The sequence below is a fragment of the Nyctibius grandis genome, chromosome 1 (assembly GCF_013368605.1).
Source record: "Nyctibius grandis isolate bNycGra1 chromosome 1, bNycGra1.pri, whole genome shotgun sequence".
NCBI classification, from domain to species: domain Eukaryota; kingdom Metazoa; phylum Chordata; class Aves; order Nyctibiiformes; family Nyctibiidae; genus Nyctibius; species Nyctibius grandis.
Window position 1 is genome coordinate 57,332,794 of NC_090658.1, and position 19,151 is coordinate 57,351,944.

Genomic DNA, 19,151 nt, shown 5'->3' on the forward strand with positions numbered 1-19,151 from the left:
AAAATGCATCTGACAAAAGTGTTGGCTAAAGAATTCTCAAACGTCTTTCAGTCTTGATTTGGACTGAGGGAATAAAACTTGCTAAAACACCAGTGTGTAAGAGGCTGCTTTGCCTTCACAGAGCACTTGATCTCTGCCCCCTTCTTTGAGGACTCCTCTGAGGCAAACACAATCCAAGCTGTGCTTAGCAATTTGGGCTTATGTGTCTCTGCTTTTGCCAACATGTTAAGGAAAAGTGCTTTTTAATGTACTGTTACTGCTGCTGACCTTCTGCTGATGCCTGATGCTTTACCTCTGTTTAGACTTATAGTTTGCCACATCATTAATAAGAGCTGTTTTACTTTCTTCTCAACACCTATTTCTGAGAGGCCATAGACAATGTTTGCAGCTGTTAAGCAATTTACAGGTGAAGTTAGTCATTACTGACCCTAAACAAATGTGATACTGTTGCTTTAAAGATTATATTTCACATAAGTCTCTGTACTTGTAATTTAAATTCTGTTTACTTGTGTATCAGAGTGCAGGTCCCAAACTCACAGCAAAAACAAATTGCCGGTATGAAATTGAGTGGGTTACTGAGTATGCCTGTCACAGGGATTACCTGGAGAGCAGGAGCTGTCTTCTGACTAATGAGCAACATGATATCTCCATTGATTTAAGGCCACTTACTCAATTTTCAAGTAAGCTCATTATTTTACTTTTGTGGTGTGACTAGCCAGTTTTCCAGTTCCATGTTTGGAGACAGGAAGAATGTCCTCTATAGATACTTGTTTTTTTACATCTGTTCTGCTGTGTTTCAGAACACTTTTCTTTTTCTTATTCATGCAGATTATGTCACACCATATTTAGCCAAAGATGACAAAGAGGAGTATTACTATTATTTGAATATATGTGGGAAAACCGCTGCAGGTAACTGCAAGGACAGCACAGGATACACTTCATCTTGCCAAGTAAAATCTTCAAATAACCAGCAAAAAGTGGCAGGAAGATTTCAAAACCAAACCTTAAGGTGTGTAAAGGCTCTTTAGCCCTGTTAACTTGTCTGAGTGACTGATCTTTGTTTCCTGATTTGATGCCCTTATTTTCATATAAGCAATATTTGATACAAAATGCAAGTATTTTTGCTCAGTTTTGTATAGAAAAGCATTAACAGTATACCAGGATAGCATTAGCAAATGAAGGAGCAGATGGGGTTAATAAAGGCCATTGCCTAGGCAGGGAAGGAACATTCATCAGCTTCAGTGTCAGAATTGCAGATTGTGCTGTATCACCTCTTGTCCTCCTTGAGTTTTGCATGTAAAGCGGCATCAGGATTAGATATTTTAGAAGCTGTCCTCAACAAGAGGGCATCTCTGCTTCCTTTGCAAGATCATGCATTAATCATATCCAAGACTACTGAAGTCCAGGAGTTTGTTATTTTTTTTTTTTTTTTTTTTTTGTAAGAACTTCTAGATTCTCAAGTGGCATACTGGGACAATAGTTTGCATGAGATTGCAAAGCAGAAATTATTCACCTAGATACGGTCTTCCATTCAGTCTGTATGCACATAACAGACTTGTTGGAGCGATCTTACAGGAAGTATGACTTCTTCCACCTGCAAAAATAGCCATGCAATGAACTAATGGGAACTGATATTCCACCTTTGGAGAAAAGGAGGCTGAGGGGTGACCTCATCGCTCTCTACAGCTTCCCAAGGAGGGGAAGTGGAGAAGGATGTGCTGATCTCTTCTCCCTGGTATCCAGTGGTAGGATGTATGGGAATGGTTCAAAGCTGCACCAGAGGAGGTTTAGACTGGACATTAGGAAGCATTTCTTTACTGAGAGGGTGGTCAAACACTGGAACAGGCTTCCCAGAGAGGTGGTCGATGCCCCAAGCATGTCTGTGTTTAAGAGGCATTTGGACAATGCCCTTAATAACATGCTTTAACTTGGTCAGCCCTGAATCGGTCAGGCAGTTGGACTAGGTGATCATTGTAGGTCCCTTCCAACTGAAATAGTCTATTCTAACTGAAAGCATGGATATTCTATTATATTCAAAACTGGAATAGCTTTAGAATATTCTTTAAACTTTGTACAAATTCATGAAATGTAACCAGAAAAATCAGCAGATGCAAGCCTTTGTTGCAGCAGGAATGTCAGTATTAATGTTGAACAAGCATTTGTTTTCCCTTTGAGTGAGACAATTATTGAATAAACAAGAGTGTGCCTTCTGTTATGTGAAGAACACTGTGTGATTGTGTCTGATCCCATGTTTCTATCTAAAACTGACTTTTTACTCAGATATTCTGATGGGGATCTCACTTTAATTTATCCGAATGGGGATGCATGTAGTTCCGGCTTTCAGAGAATGACTGTCATAAACTTTGAGTGCAATGAAACAGCAGGTGAGTTTAACAAGCTGTGATGACTCTGCTCAGGGTTTGACTTCTGTGTTTGCTAGTAGACCTTATGTTCCAAGGAATGCATGCTTTGAGCCACAGCTAACACAAGCAATAAATATTGTTAGAATAAGCACTATTTTCTGTGGCTGGCAGGATTGTTTTGTGCCACGTGGTAGCACTGCTACTCTAAATTTACACCAATGATCAAGAATACTGAGGTGTGAAAGAGTCTCATTTCTTAGCCAACAGTAAAAAAAAACCAAACCAAACCAAAAAACCCCAAGCCACAAACTCAAGTCCTGTGCAGAAAAGGATCTTTATCTTCCTTACTCATTACTGGTCCTCAAGTCTCCTTGCTTTCCTCCCCTTCCCCCACTGGAAACCTAACGTCTGCTTATCCATCTTCAATGTTAAGGTGATGATGGTAGAGGAATTCCAGTGTTTACTGGTGAAGTGGACTGCACGTATTTTTTCACTTGGGATACAAAATACGCATGTGTTAAAGAGAAAGAGGATCTCCTCTGCAGAGTTGCTGATAAGAGAAAACATTATGACTTGTCACCTCTGATCCGCAGTTCAGGTATGGCAGTGAAAACTAGCTTTCGGTTACTTTTGTTCTGAATTTACATGCCATCTCTAGTGCAATTCTTTAGCTGAACATTAATCAGCTTTGCTTTTCTTAGTGAATTTCTGGAGTACTGGTGTTCACTTCCCTCATCCCAAAAGAAGTGAGTGCATTGTGAAAGTAGCCATATCCATGACTGCCTTGGTTGCTGTCATCTTAAGTGGTTTTAGACGTGGGTCCTTTTTTGTGATAAAAGGCATTTGGGCATGGAGATGCTGGAAAATTAAGCCAGGTGACTTGTTCTTAACGACCCCATGTATTTCAGAGCTAGCCCAGAACTGGGAAGCTGTGGACAGTAGCTTTTCGGAGGTAGGGAGGAAGCATTACTACATCAATGTCTGCCATAAAGTGCTGAAGAGAGGAGGAGCTTCCAGCTGCCCAGATGCTGCTGCTGTTTGCTCTGTAGGTGAGTCTTTTTGTGTGGTTTGGGGTTTGTTTTTTTTTTTTTTTTAAGGCTCTGAAGGCTTGGCACTTCCTCTGCAAATGGAGTTGGCTGCCCTGAGTGCCTTCGGTTTTTTGAGGAAACAGAAGTTAGGAGCACATTTCTCTTGTGCTCCCAAAGACCCTAGAAGAAGTGATGCAGGCAGCCTTTTCTAACTAAGGAATGGTATTACTCTCTCCTCCGGGCTTTGTAGCGTGGTTTTGGTGAGGTTAAAAACAAACTCCTAATCATAAGCTTTCTTAAGACTTTCCATTTGGCTAGTTAATGTTTTCTTAATAGTATAAACTTCACTTCTTTCCAGGGAAATGGAAGTGATGCGTTTACTGTCTTTACAGATAAACAAAACAAGAGTAAGAATCTTGGAACATTTATATCTTCTCCTAAAAAGGCTGGAGAAAATATTCAACTTATCTATTCAAATGGAGACAGCTGTGGTGTTAACAAAAAAATCAAAACTGTCATCACTCTAGTGTGCAGACCAGGTGAGAATATCCACACCCTGTTCTCTGATCCAGTTAAGAACTGGAGGTCATTTAATATGCCCAGGCATGAGTGCTAAATATCAGCATATACGTTTGTCTTTTATTTCCTTCTATGCAAAAGCTGAAGCCTTGTGGTTTGTTTACTAGGATAACAATGTAATTGCAGATATTTAGCTCTGTTCACCTTTTATACAAGTACTCTTTAAAGACCCTTTAGTTAGTCTCTTGAACTAAGGTTCTCACAAACATGATGAAAGCACGTTTAAGTGTTTAAAGCAACACAAATACCCGGAAACTATACAAAGCACTTTCCCATCAAGACAATTCAGGGATAGAAAGACTGGTTCTGAACTGAGATCAGATACTTTAACCTTCTTTTCCAATAAGTATGTTTTGAGTCTAAACTGCTTGCAGTTTATGAAAAGCAGAAGCATTTGCAGAAGTTGTTAATGTTGTTCATCTCCATATAATAGCTCACTGGTTTAACTGTCTCCCAGGGAAATAGAAAACCTGTATTCCTCTACCTCAGCCTGTGGAAGCTGAATCCTCCAAGTGTGCTGGCTGTTAGGATCAGGTTATGCACTACCTAATACCGCTGTTGCTTTGTAGCAAAACACCAGGTTTGTGTGTCAAAGCAAACATTTTTTCAAAGAGTGTGACAGGAACAGACTGAGCAGTGCATCTTCAACTCTGGGCTAAACTTTTATTCTGAGGAGGAGGATGCAAAGAATTTGTGCAAGGAATTTTTGTTTCTATTTAGTCCTCATTTTCAGAGGAGAGGTACTTTAACAGTTAATCTTGGTCTGCTGTTGGGGAGGAGTTAGTGTTCCTACGCTCAAATTCATAGTTCCTTTTGGCAGCCTGACTGTCTGTATGTGTAACATAGTGTTCTTGTGATACCAGGTGATCTAGAAAGTGCTCCAATCTTGATGTCTGAGGGTGTATGTTCATATGCATTTGACTGGTATACTGCTGCTGCGTGTGTCCTGTCTAAAACTGAAGGAGATAACTGTCAAGTCTCTGATCCTCAGGCAGGTATGTATTTATGTTCAGCAAATTGAAAGGTCGTGAGAGATAGAACTTATGTCACAATACGGAGTCCGTTTGATGTGCAAGAAGAAAGCAAGTTCAGCCTAAGCCTAAGCATCCACGTGTGTATGGAAGATCAGAACAGCACATGCTTAATATTCCCCTAGTGTGTGTGGAGGAAAATAGGTGTAATGTGCATTTTACTGTAGTAAATATCTCTGTATAAGAAAACATGCTTTTAGTATGTCCACACTTTTTCTGGAACAATAATTACATGGAAGGAGACTTATTCAGGGGGAGGTGAACCAGCTGTGTGACTGGTAGATTCAAAACCTGTGAGAGATGGCAGGAAGAAAATAAACTGATAAAGTTTATTCCTTCTCAATTAGGCTTCTCTTTTGATTTATCACCTCTGGCCAAGAAAAATGGGCGCTATATAGTTAATACTACTGAATACTTGTTTTACATAAACATCTGTGGCAGTGTGCCGGATGAGTTGTGTCACACAAAGTCAGCAGCATGCCAAGTGACACATAGGTGAGTAACTAGTTCTGTTGTCTGTAATAGAAGATCTCTTGTTGCATGATGTGTTGTCTGTGTGTAACAGTGAACAATTCGCATGTAAAATAATTACTGTGTTGCCAGGTAATTTGCATGTAAAATATTATTTGGAAGTGCAGTAATTATGCTACCAGCTGTTTCAAGCAAGTGCACACACATGTGGTCTTGCTTAAGCTAGCTTTTGAGATGGAATGAGTGTGTCCGTTGCTCCCCCTTGTGTTTCCCATAGGGACTGTAAGCTGTAGATTAACTGCTGCAGCTGTATTAAGACAACCCACAGTTTGGATTCAGGGTCAGTTGGATTCCAACAGCTGGCCTAAAGAAGCACTGCTGCGCTCAGACTGAGTAGTGGCTGCCTTATGCAGAGGTGGAGCCCAAAGCCTAGGTGTTGCACTGTACTTCATTACTAAAAGTGCTGCGCAGGCACAGTCCCAATGTGTACTGTTACTCTAACAGCATCGTTGCTGTTATCTTCTACAGGCTATGTCTGAGATAGTATCTGTACACTTCATGTTCCAGGTCAGCCTGTCGCCAGAGATGTGGTACAGTGCAAACACATGCAGCTGTACTTGAGTTGGCTCCATCTGAGTTACTCTCCAGCCAAAAAGAGTTCACTGCAGACACTAAAAATGTTCTTCAGGGGAATGTGATCAGTCTAGGTCTGATAGAGCCAGTGGTAAGTCAGAGTAAAGAAACCCTCTCTGAATCAAAGCTGGTCCCAAGCTAAGAGCAAGTGAAGGCAGTTTTCTTTCCTGAGAAGCCTTACTGTTGTGCAGTGCTAGGTCTTTACTGTCCCTATGTATTTGCATGGAACCAGTTTGAGCCCAGCATTATGGTGTCTGCAGTTTGAATTCTACCCTGGAGGATGGAAACTTGATATTTCTATCATTCCTCTGGAGAAGGCAGTGTTAAAGTTTTCTAGATATCTAAGCAATGTATAACCTCCTCTCCTTTCCAAAGAAGTACACCTGTTCATGTTTTAAGTTTCCTTTTGGCAGCATTCTATTCATCCTGGCTCACTTACATCTAGTCAACCTTACTTAATTCTTTTGTCATCTTACAGTGTCTTCTATAAACACCTGTGTGCTTACTTCTAAGACTTCTCTTAAAGAGAATTAATTCTGCATTCTGTTCAGTCTCAAAGCCCACTTTTTCTTTTCTAGTAAGGATCAGTTTTGGAGTCTTGGACTGCCCAGTTCCAAACTTTCATATTATGATGGTCTGATTCAGTTGACATACAAAAATGGTACAGCATACAATGATGAGAAGAAAACACAGCGATCTACCCATATAACTTTCCTGTGTGACCGTCAGGCTGGAATAGGTCAGCCTGAATATCAGGTAAGAAGTTCTATATGAAGAAGGGAAGGATCTCTATCCCAAAATCCTGACAATAGTTGCTGCTAGGCCAGTGCAAGCAGCGATTCATGGATGGAAATATCCTGTATCTATAAAGCAGACAAAGAGAAATAGTTATTTCTCTTGGTGTATCCACCTGTTGTTGCAGCCATAAAACTTGTCTTGACCACTGAACGGTAAGCTGTTCACCTGGATCCAGGTTTTTACTTGACTCTTCTCTAGTCTCTGGGCCATATAATTACTAATGCTTTTGATCATCTTGTATTTCTAGCTGAAAAAAAAGAAACTGGCTGAGAAGTTAACAAGTGGTAGGACTATGTGTCCTGTAACACAGCAGACAGCAGTCACGTTGCTCTGGTTCTGTTATTTTTGGTCTTTTTCGTGACACAGCAAATGACAAGATCTACAATAAAATCAGTCTGAGAAGGTATCACTCAAAACCAAGGGGAGATAACAAGCTTTAAAATATAAAGGAGTAGATGTGAGTCACAAAGTATTCTGTGTGGAAAGCCTCACTGACCTATTCTGCCATTTTTTTAGATAGAAGATAAGTATACGTACAACTTCAGGTGGTACACTGAATATGCTTGTCCTCAAATGCCGCTGGAATGTGTTGTGACTGATCCCAACACCATGGACCAATATGACTTGTCAAGGTAGGAAAGTAACATCTACAACATAACTTGGCTATTCTAGTTTAGTGTTCAGGCTGATAGCTTAGCACTGGATGAAGTTGGTTTCCTGTGTAGACAGCACTGGAAACTTCATGTGTTGTGACAATCTTAACTGCAAGTATCTTGAAATGAAGACAGTATTTCCCTCTAGCATATTGACTTGCCTGCTAAGATATAAGTTTACTTTTTGGGATGGTTTTGCTTAATAAAAACTTTGTCAACTGTGCTCTACTTCCTGGTAGTATTCTTTTTAACTGTGACACCTAAAAATGAGGGGGGAAAAAGTTATTCTGAAATGCCTTACAGTTGCTCTGTTTCTTGAGACTGACAGAGAAAGCTAGAGAGAATCTATGAAGAATGGGTGTTCTTAGTGTAGAACTTTCTCTTCCTGCTCAGTTTAGCAAAATCTGAGAAGAGAGGTGAAAACTGGTATGCCATGGATAATTCAAGACCAAGTGAGCGCAAGAAATACTACATAAATGTCTGTCGACCATTGATTGCTGTCCCAGGATGTGACCGGCGAGCATCTGTCTGTCAGATGGAATATCGGCATGATAATGTGAGTAGCCTTTCCATCCCAGCACAGAACTGGTTTGCCAAGTGAGTGAGATTAAGGGGTATGCGAAATAGGCACATGAATTCTGGCTTTTTTGTGCAAAATACAGTGATATTCTGTGTATCTGTAATGTTGGCATAATCATTGCAGAATGGTAGACCTCCTGTCCACCTCTTCAAAGACCAAAGCTTTATTTTTACAAGTGTACCAATGCCATGTTTGACATGCATGATTCTTTGTCCTGTGTGACAGAGGCAGATAAACTGCATCTCTTCTGTGTAACCTGTGGTCTCGGAGACTGCTAGCATTGCTTTACGAACAGGCTGCTCTCCTGGATATTCTGTCTTGCTTCTGGCTTGTTTTAGGTTGAACTGTGGGAGAAATGTGTTTAAAGATTCTTTGTCACCCCCCTTTGAGCTCTCTTTGGCTTTGAAGAGTAGATTAGGCAGAAGTTGCCAAGCAAAAAAGAGGAAAAAAAGGTGGTGGTTATGGGCTTCTACTTCTATATATCCCTGAAGTGTAACAATTTGTCATGGGACTGTTTGTGTTGACAGGCTGGATGGACACTTTGCCCAAGGCCTGGCTTCACTGGTACTCAAAGCTGTAGGGGAAAGTTGAACTAGAAGCTCACCAACCTGTCCTAATGCCTTCTGTAAAATGGAGAGAACACCTTCCCTCCATACTGTTGAAGAGGATGTCTGAGTGACTGAATCTGTAAATCACCGTCATGGCACTTGAGCTAAATATTACTAGTTCCCTGTGCTTGTGTTAGTCCTTGTTGTGTAAGGCTACTTACTTTACGTGTGGAAGCACATTAGCGCTTCATTATTTCATTGCTGAAGAGACTGGAATAAAAAGTGAGCATGTTGGGTACAACCTAAATGTGGAGTTGCTAAGAAAAAAAAGCAAAAAAAGCAGAAGTCTTTGTGGACAGAGCTGCTTTGGAGGTGTATTCTTCCGTTTGTTGCTGTCGCTAACTTGAAATAGTTCCTTAAAAATAGGAAACACCAGTTAACCTTGCAGCAGTGAAGACTAATTTGGACCTTGGTAGTAGCACCTACTGTGTTCTAATGCTCAGTTTCTGCTAGTGCTTTTTAGGCTTTGCTAAGCATGGCAGATCCCTAAGGTTAATTCTAAGAATGCCTGGAGGCTTCCACATACTGTGTTTGTGTTTTAAAGAGCTGTACAAGTTAAATCCTGCTTACTGCGCATGAGGCATAGGCCTCCCTAAATTCCTAAGCTGTGTAGCTGGTGAGATGAGGATGGCTGTTGTGAGGCACTACAGGCACCTTACTGTACTAAAAATAAAAACAACAAAAAATCAAACCACACCTGCTTGTGGAGCTTGTCTGTTAAATATGTGAGACTTAAGTACAGAATGAGGGAGAAATGTAGGGGGATCTCTACACCTTTGTTGTCTTCAAAACTCTCAACCTTCTGTATACAAGATTATTGTGGTGGGTATCTTCTTTCTGACTGGATCTATAACTCCTCACTTGAGTTCAGAATTGCTGACATGCTTTTCTTTATTTCTAGTTTTCTTACTCTGAAGTCACGTCTATTAGTAACCTTGGTGTTGCCAGCAAAGAACTAGTAGTTGAAAGACCTGGACACATTTTTCTAACCTATGCAAATGGCTCTGTGTGCGTTGATGCTGATGGAAAGAAAACTACATATACCACCACCATCCACTTCATCTGTTCCAAGGGCACTCTTGTAAGGACAAATGATCTTTCAGTTGTTGCTTCATCATAGTAGGTTATCCATCACATAACGTGAAGTTACATGAAGTTGTATAGTGTATAGCAGATTCATGACAAGGGAGACTTCTTGAGGACTTAAAATAGAGATGTAAAAACAAAGCTGACTTAAATGCTAGAGAAGTGTGTGTCTCAGACTGAGTATTTTATCATAAGCAAGAACTAGTTAACAGCCTCCGTGGACAGTGATATTTCAGACTAGTCTAATTAGCATGAAAAATACGCAAGGACTTGAGACTGAGGATTTATACATGCAAACATTGCAGACCCTCTTAAGAGGAAGAATATTGTAAAGTGTACCTTTAGGCTTAGGTTCTGCATCCTCTGTAGCTTGTTGATTCTAGAGTTCTTAAATCTATAAAGCTTTTGCTGATAGAACTCTACATACTGAAGTTTAGACTGAGGGGATCGTTAGACTGGAGCTTTCCTAGACTTGTTCTTGCAGATTTGTGAATCTGCAGGTCTTACTCCACTCATTCGCATAATCTTCAGCCCAAGAGGTATGGTGAAAATCTGTGACTTGGAGCAGTTATGAACTGCTTTGCTTTTGCCTGAAAACAATGAAATGAAGTGTGTATGATTAATACTCCTGTTACCTTGTTACTTCAGCTAACAGATTTTTGTGTTACTTGATTTATACTTTTTTTTTTGTATAGTGGACTATGCATTATACCCCAAAACTCTTCAAAGCTTAGACTGAGGCAAGGTCTGGTTATGCATGTCTAGATTCAGTATTGAATTTAATCTGAATGTTTGGATGTTAGATTCAGTTCTTTCCTAAAGCTTAATGACATGCTAAGTGTTTAGCTAGACAATGGTTTCAGTGGTGACCTTCAAAATAAATAGGGGAGAGGGAAGAAGAGTGGGAATTGTGTGCCTTTGTAGTGAAGTCTTTTAGAAGAACCTGACAGTTTCTCATAAAGTGCAATCTCAAACATGAGAAGGTGTTGGCTATTACACTTACTCTAGTCTTCTCTCTGCAATCTGTTTCCAGAGTAGCAGCCCAAGGTTTATAGCTATTCAGGAATGTGTGGCCACGTTCTTATGGGAAACTGAGGCTGCTTGTCCAGTCAAGGAAACAAAAGATGATTCTCAGGTGAGAAAGGGGGACATAATTGTATTCAGAGTCTAAATGTACTATGTTTTTTCTAGCACCCCTGGTTGCTGTGTTTACATGGCTCTTGGAGAAAACTAAGTGCAGTGAAGTCAAGTTGATAGTGATGGAGTCTTGTGATATCTTACTGCTTTCTTCTTGAAGTGTTCCTGAAATGCGTAACTGCTGACAGAAGTATTCAAGTGCTCTCTGTTGAGACCAACTTACTTGCTGCGGCACTGAATGTTTCATTCCCTTACAAGCTTGCTAGTAAAACTGAGTTTATATGTAAGGATATATATTGTCCTTGTTCATGTACGGATCGTCAAAGGAGGCTTTTTTTACACTGAGCTTCTGCTTTACAGGTCTCAACATAAACACCTTAGCATGAAAACAACCCTCAGTTAAAATTTCCTTGCTTTTAGCTAATCTGATAGTTGTCATCTGTTAAATTGCACTTTGATACATTTGTATGTTGCTAATGTCAATGGACAACTGTGCAAAATAATTGAATGAAGCGTTACTGCGAGAGCTGTATTCTGGTTGTCCAAATTAAGTTGCTGATTGGTACGCAGCTAGGAATAAGTGTAAATCACTACTTTGGCTGTTTAAGCAAGTTAGAGGTAAAAATTTAACAGAAGAAATGCAGAAGAAGAAAATAATGCTGTCATAATTTTTTTTTTCAGTCCTGCTCTGTGCGAGATCCAAACACTGGCTTTCTGTTCGACCTGCGGCCATTAGCTTCTGGAAAAGGTTACATGGCTACTGGCATTGGGAAGAAGTTCTTGGTAAGGATTCTGACTGTAAATCTGTTGCTTATGGATACTGTTGTTGCATTTTTCCAGTCTTGCTTAGTGAGCAAGTGGAGCTTTGACTCGGTTGTCTTATGAAGTTTGAGTTGGCAGGAAAATACTGTGCTTGAGGGGGGGAATGGAAGATAACTTTATTAATCTCAGATGGTCTTAAAAGCATCGAACTTCTGGTTCTTAGCAAACAGAAGGTAGCCACACTTTCAAGGCTATGCGTGGTTTTCCAGTTTTGAACTCTGTTATGTAATACCAGTTTATCTGCTAATGATGAAGAAATGGACAGTGGAAGCCTAGAAAGGGATTTAATCTGTCCATATCAGCGTTCTTAATGCAATCTGTATATATCAGTAGTCCTAGGCTGTCCACAGATACTACCATAGTGTTTTTTAGTCTAAGAATAAACTTGCTAAACCACATCCTGTACTACTAGCAGGGAGAATCTGTGGACCCTGTAAGCTGAAGATTGGGGATATTGTTCTTGTGTTATATTTGGTTGTCTTGCAGTCTAGAAATGACAGACATTTCATGCTGTTTGAAATAGTTCTTGACAAGTGAGTTTTACTGATGTAGAAGTGGCTACATGGACCTAACTCTTCTGATGCAGTTAATACTATGCACACGCACATGTCTTCAAAACTTCTAGCTAAACATTTGTGGATCCATGCCAGATTGTGGTAAAATCAATGGCAAAACAGTTGCTGGATGTGAAGCAGAAAATCTGACATCGGTGAGGCTGGTGGAATTGGACAAAACCCTGCATCTGTCTGGTGAAGGGTTTCTGACTCTTACCTACAGAGGTCCTTTTCATGTGCAATCAGGTGAGTTCAGGAAATATGCAGTGGAGACAGATGCTAATATTGTACAAACTTTCTGTGAATGGTCTTCGTTCCTTCCTTTGTTCATGTACTAAAACCTACTGGGCTTGGTGTTAGTCACTTAAACAAGCTAGTTCATATGAAAATTTCAGGAAGAAATCAAATCATGCAGAATGGTAATGCCTCAGTTTGCAGTAATACATGTGCATTTCGAAACTCCTGGAAAGAGACCAAACAAATCATAGGGTTTTTTTTGCCTTACTGAGTAGATGAAAAATATTGCTTCTCACATGAAGAAATGGATAGTCAAATTGGGAAAATGAGCAAAATGAACACTGGCTCTTTTTCTAAGTGAAGTCATTGTTTTAAGCTTCAGTTTCATGAATAATGCTCTCTAAAGTTGTTTCATATCTGAAAGGTCATTTTTCAGTAAGCTTATACTCTCTTATATGGAATTTCTTGAATAAGTGCTCCAGTACTTCATGTACACCTACTTCATGAATTTAAGTCTGTTTTGTAGATATGACTAATGAAAAATGGGTATCTAGCTTTTGGATTTTACATGCTCTCCAACTGTACTGAAAGTGAGTTTTCATAGAAAGGCATATGACACCTTAACAACAAAAGGTTTTTAGGAAAACAGGAACATCAGATGCTCCTGCATGTTTGTCCTCTGTACAAATTTCTATGGTGATATCTCTTGTTTTCCAGTCATGATGTTCTCGTACCTAATGCAATGGGAAACAAGTGATTGAACTCTCATGTGTTTTGCTTTAAGAGCTTCTACCGTTTTAATAACACTAGGATACATTGACAAATACTACTCTCCTCCATAGTTCTGCCATTTTGTTGTGGGCTGTGGAAAGGAGGACTAAAGGGAACTTAACATATGCTGGTTAAATAGTATCAGTATTATTTGTTCTGCAGTCATTACACTGAACTTTTTACAAACAAACAAACAAACAAAACCCCAAAACCCAAAACTTTGCTAAGTGTGATGTAATTTAGAGGTTGCCAGTACAGCTGGCTTGATGTTTTATAGGTTTCCTGTTTCTTCAAATATATCAAGTCAAAGACTACGAAGCACAGTTCAGTGAAGGTAATTATGCTCTTGAAATGTGTCAAGGCGTTCTGGTCTCCCATTTGGAGACACAGTTGTGGCTGCTAGGCAATTTAGCACAGGTCTCTAAAGAAGGCTTGTGTATTTACAATTAAAAAACCATAAACAATAAGGTAGTGTTTTCCTTGAAGCAGTTAGTAATAAGAAACTGTTAGAAAATTTTAAAGTCAAGTGTTAGCTTGAACTTAAATTCAAATATTCCTGAGAGAACCAGCAGCAAGTAAGTGTTTGTTTTACAGGAACATCAGACACATTCACGGTGACTTTCATTTGTAATGATTCATATCCTGGAGAGCTTAAGTTTGTGCGTGAAGAGATAAACAGTGTGCTGAACATCCATGATACTTTTTTTGAGTTTCACACAGCTCTGGCCTGTGCTCCTTCTCCTGTAGACTGCCAGGTTACAGGTAAGTACCTGGAGTTTGGGTGGGCTCTGTCCAGCAAATGTTGGAAGTATTAACTGAACAGCAAACTTCTGTGCAGGAGGGCTTTAAGAATACCTGTTGTGAAGACATTTGTAAGACTTGAAGTCTTCATAAAAGTTGTAGAGAGGGAGAGGAGGTAAGTTGTTTTGAAGCAGGCTTAACTTATGAGGACAGGCAAGAAGCTAATGTGGAACATAGTGGTATACACAAGAGAGATGATAATTACTTTGAAAACCTTTAATCCTTACCATGACTGGGTGCTGCTTCAGCCCAGCTCTGAAGAAAATGGGTTAATTTGGTATGGGCCTCTGGAAAAATGCACCTGTGAATTGTGGAGTAGTTACTTGTGGGAAGGAACTGTTAAGGGAACTCTGTTCTACATTTGGTGTAGTGACATTTTTTATGGCAACAGTACCTTCTTTCAACGGATATCTAATGTGATTCTGAAAATTATTTTAAATTGTGTGTATTGATCAGTGAAATTTGTATCATTTCAAACCCAATACTGCTGCAAGTATCTAATGAGTTGTCTTTCAGCTTACTGTATGTACCACATGTCTTTCAGATGCTGCTGGCAATGAGTATGACTTAAGTGACTTGAGCAAAGAGGGTGAACCATGGGTTGCTATAGACACTTCAAAGGAAGCAAAGCAGCGAACGTTTTTCTTGAATGTCTGCAAGCCTTTGCCCTATGTGCCTGGGTGCCCTGGTAAGCCAAGTGGCAAGCATTTCTTAACTTATTACTTCTGGTGCAGGACCTTATATGCAGAATGACATCTCTGGTTATTTGAATCCTATCTGTTCAGTTGCTGAACTTGCATAGGCCTGGGTGTGGTATGTGAAGGGTATAATAAAAAACAGAGAGCAGTCTTAATGCTCATCAGGACTCTTGCATTGAGATGTGTGGGAATGCATTTGGGAAAAATGCATTGAGGGCAGTATTTGCCAGTATCCTTGATATTTTTTTTTCTTTTTTCTTTTTTAAGAAGAAAGGAAAGTTAAATGTTGTTGAAGCCTCCTAACAGAATGAGGCTGGAATGAGAAGTTTATGCCACGTCTTACTGCATTTATTTAACCTGTTCCTCTAGTGTTCTATCAAACTATGGAAGCAGATAAGTTAGTGCAGTTTTAAAGATTTCAGTGAATGCAGGACAGCAACTTGTTCTATTCCTCAAAGGCTTTAGGCACACAATGTCTCTAACTGTATTTATGAAAACACTTCTGTTGTGTTCTGCTTCAGGAGTTTGAGACAGTCTCCTTTAATGCTTGAAGCTCTCTTAAAGCTACTTCATTGTGTTATTTTACAATAAAGTTAACTCTAGTTGTCAAAGCTTTGAACTAAAATACAGGCTTTTTCTTTTTCCTGTAGGAGGTGTCATAGGATCTTGTGTGAAATACGCTAATGAAAGCAAGAACCTTGGAGTCATTCAGATAAATCCACAGGCTGCTACTGATGGGTCATTAAGCATTACCTACTTGAATGGTGACACATGCAAAGATAAGCAGCGTTATTCTACACGTATAATCTTCCAGTGTGATCAAACAATGGTAATTTTCTGTGCCAATTGCTGTTAATGAGGATTTTAGAGCTTGGACTTACTATAACAAAATAGACAGTGTTTATTCCTCTTGGAATGGAGAGACTGGTTCTAAAAAGTAATATCTTGTATACAGGCTTTTCCCTTGTCTCTCCTTACAACTGCTTTCCTGAACCCATAGAACACAACAGTGAACTCTATTATGGAATCCTGTGAGCCACCAAAAGCAGCTCTCTGCTGAAAACGAGTACTGAAATTTGATAATAGAGATCTTAGGTTGTGCAACTGCAATAAAAAAGGATTCTGCATGTATGTTTTGAGACTTGCAATGTAATTGTTAGTAAGCCTCCTTCATATGGCTGTTTTCTGTAGGGGTCACCAGTGTTTGAGCAAGAGGATGACTGTGAGTTTGTATTTGTTTGGAGAACCTTGGCAGCGTGTCCTGTTCACAAAGCAGAAGGTAAGTCTAGTTATTTGAGCTTTAAAACACCAACCAAATCTGTACAAGAAGTAAATAATTAGTGAAGCTATGTTTGTTTCTTGCCACGTGAATCTTCCTGTTAAAAGGTGCTGGGTTGTGGAGGGATGTCTCTTCTGAGCTTTAAGTGAACTAAGAGTCACACCTAACATTAAAAGTACAATTTAGGATGACAGGCAAATGTTGCTTCCCTATCTAGGGAAAGAAGATAAAGTAATAATGCTGTCTCTGACAAATCATAGTACTACCTTGTTAAATCACAGGCAGACTTGCTAGTGTCTTGTAAATCTTAAAAAGGGGCATCAGGTTTCATGAGAACACAGTTGATCCTATGCCTGGCAAGTCCTTCCCTGTCCCATGCTGAGGACTGGAAGCTATACTGTAAACTTGACCCTTGTTAGACAATATGAGAGAGACCAGTGGGGAGAGTATCAGAGTTTACAGTTGACTCCAGGACATGTAAGAAGGAATCACAGGTTCTAGTTCTTGTACTCATTTGGCTCTTAGATGGGAAGTTGAGTGTCCAGGCATCTTCTCTGCCCTTGCAGGCTTTGTTTTGCAACTTGTAGATAATGCCTTATAAAACATACAAACTTCCTGTAAAGGATCTGTCGCAACAGTCCTATGTATTATTGAAACTGCCAGTGATCTCATGTGGCGTAAGAGGAATGTTCACAAGCTACTGCTCTGCAGCACGCAATTATTGCGCAGGACATTGGTGACGAGTTGTGGTTTTGAAGGGAGGGAAACTGATGTGATGTCTTTAACTTGGTACCAACTTGTTGAACGATTGCAGGGAGCGTAATAATCATGCGATGCAATCTGATGTTTTTTTAAAAGCTTCAGAATATTGAGCAAAGGGTCACTGTCAAACTGAGGACTTGATCAGCAGCAAAGTTACTGATGCCTATCAGCTGATTAGACTCATTAAACTAGAATTTTCCCAAACCTTTTCCGTATACATCTTGGTAGACCCGTAAGCTGTAGCTGACACTTCCTATGATCAGTTATTTCTTAACTCAGGAAACTTCATAGCTGTTAAAAGAAGATAGAAGACTGACATCTCAACAACTTTTGCTTCGGCCTTGTGACCTCGCTGTTCTTTCCAGATAATTAAGCAAGTGCTGGACTTAGTGTCTCCGGTTCTGTTCTTAACCTTCAGCATGGCTGAAGGAAGAACCTGTGAGGCCACTTCGAGGTAGTTTTTGAATTACAGTGTGACTTTTGCATCTTGCTTTAGTGGCAGTTATAAAAGAAATCACAGAATCACAGAATGTTAGGGATTGGAAGGGACCTCGAAAGATCATCTAGTCCAATCCCCCTGCCGGAGCAGGATTACCTAGATCATATCACACAGGAACGCGTCCAGGCGGGTTTTGAATGTCTCCAGAGAAGGAGACTCCACAACCTCTCTGGGCAGCCTGTTCCAGTGTTCGGTCACCCTCCATGTAAAGAAGTTTTTCCTCATATTTATGTGGAACCTCCTGTGTTCCAGCTTGCACCCGTTGCCCCTTGTCCTGTCAAGGGATGTCACTGAGAAGAGCCTGGCTCCATCCTCATGACACTTGCCCTTTACATATTTATAAACATTAATGAGGTCCCCCCTCAGTCTCCTCTTCTCTAAGCTAAAGAGACCCAGCTCCCTCAGCCTCTCCTCATAAGGGAGATGTTCCACTCCCTTAATCGTCTTTGTGGCTCTGCGCTGGACTCTCTCTAGCAGTTCCCTGTCCTTCTTGAACTGAGGGGCCCAGAACTGGACACAATATTCCAGATGTGGCCTCACCAGGGCAGAGTAGAGGGGGAGGAGAACCTCTCTCGACCTGCTGACCACACCCCTTCTAATACACCCCAGGATGCCATTGGCCTTCTTGGCCACAAGGGCACATTGCTGGCTCATAGTCATCCTGTTGTCCACTAGGACCCCCAGGTCCCTTTCCCCTACGCTGCTCTCCAACAGGTCTGCCCCCAACTTGTACTGGTACATGGGGTTGTTCTTGCCCAGATGCAGGACTCTACACTTGCCCTTGTTATATTTCATTAAATTTCTCCCTGCCCTACCCTCCAGCCTGTCCCGGTCTCTCTGAATGGCAGCACAGCCTTCTGGTGCATCAGCCACTCCTCCCAGTTTTGTGTCATCAGTGAACTTGCTGACAGTGCACTCTAATCCCTCATCCAAGTCATTAATGAATATATTGAATAGTGCCGGTCCCAGTACTGACCCTTGAGGGACTCCACTAGATACAGGCCTCCAACTAGACTCTGTCCCAGTGACCACCACTCTCTGGCTTCTTTCCTTCAGCCAGTTCACAATCCACCTCACTACCCGAGCATCCAGACCACACTTGCTCAGTTTAGCTGCGAGGATGCTGTGGGAGACCGTGTCAAACGCTTTACTGAAATCAAATGTTCAATTTGTAGCTTAGTCTCATAGTTCTAGATATCTGTGACTTCCTGAAAGGAGCTACTTAGCTGGACTAAAATGGTTCTTCAGTGTCACTGCCCTAAAATGCCAGCTAATCATTTTTGTGGCCTTATTTGTGCCAGTAGGCTTTAATTGTCCTAAGTGCATTTGGCATGGCTCGTAGATATTAAATTGTGTTTTAAATTCTTAACTTTTCTTTAAAGGAGAGGATTGCAAGGTGAAAGATCCAAGGTATGGTCATGTTTATAACCTGAAGCCACTTTCCAATAAGGACATAAAAGTGAGTACAGATGAGTATGACTACTACTTCAGAGTTTGTGGAGAAATAACAGAACCTTGCAAACCAGAGGCTCACACTGTGTCATCGTGTCAAGTAAAGAAGATGGATAATAATTTCAGAAAAGTAGCAGGTATAGCACTTGATTGGAAGGAATTTAGAGAATGGGAAGATTAACTGGGGTGTAACTGAAGCTACTATGTGATACAGGAGGGGTTCTTGCTAATCTTGTACACCTTATGAGATAAAGCACCCTGCCACTTTTGCTTCATGTGCAAATAAAATGTCATGTATGTAGTTATCTT

At 40.4% G+C, this 19,151-nt stretch overlaps 1 protein-coding gene across 1 annotated transcript in view; it reads left to right on the plus strand.

Moving 5' to 3' along the window:
* IGF2R (insulin like growth factor 2 receptor) overlaps positions 1-19,151 on the plus strand; it is a 61,916-nt gene that overhangs the window by 20,565 nt on the left and 22,200 nt on the right. Inside the window, exons 8-27 of the mRNA XM_068395168.1 lie at positions 518-680; positions 829-1,009; positions 2,281-2,384; positions 2,797-2,961; positions 3,272-3,412; positions 3,784-3,930; positions 4,834-4,965; positions 5,349-5,496; positions 6,684-6,861; positions 7,420-7,535; positions 7,950-8,112; positions 9,646-9,825; positions 10,864-10,965; positions 11,649-11,750; positions 12,415-12,589; positions 13,946-14,113; positions 14,697-14,840; positions 15,501-15,679; positions 16,042-16,129; positions 18,773-18,979. Coding sequence (XP_068251269.1) covers positions 518-680; positions 829-1,009; positions 2,281-2,384; positions 2,797-2,961; positions 3,272-3,412; positions 3,784-3,930; positions 4,834-4,965; positions 5,349-5,496; positions 6,684-6,861; positions 7,420-7,535; positions 7,950-8,112; positions 9,646-9,825; positions 10,864-10,965; positions 11,649-11,750; positions 12,415-12,589; positions 13,946-14,113; positions 14,697-14,840; positions 15,501-15,679; positions 16,042-16,129; positions 18,773-18,979 — 2,983 coding nt within the window. The remainder of the gene's footprint in view (positions 1-517; positions 681-828; positions 1,010-2,280; positions 2,385-2,796; positions 2,962-3,271; positions 3,413-3,783; positions 3,931-4,833; positions 4,966-5,348; positions 5,497-6,683; positions 6,862-7,419; positions 7,536-7,949; positions 8,113-9,645; positions 9,826-10,863; positions 10,966-11,648; positions 11,751-12,414; positions 12,590-13,945; positions 14,114-14,696; positions 14,841-15,500; positions 15,680-16,041; positions 16,130-18,772; positions 18,980-19,151) is intronic.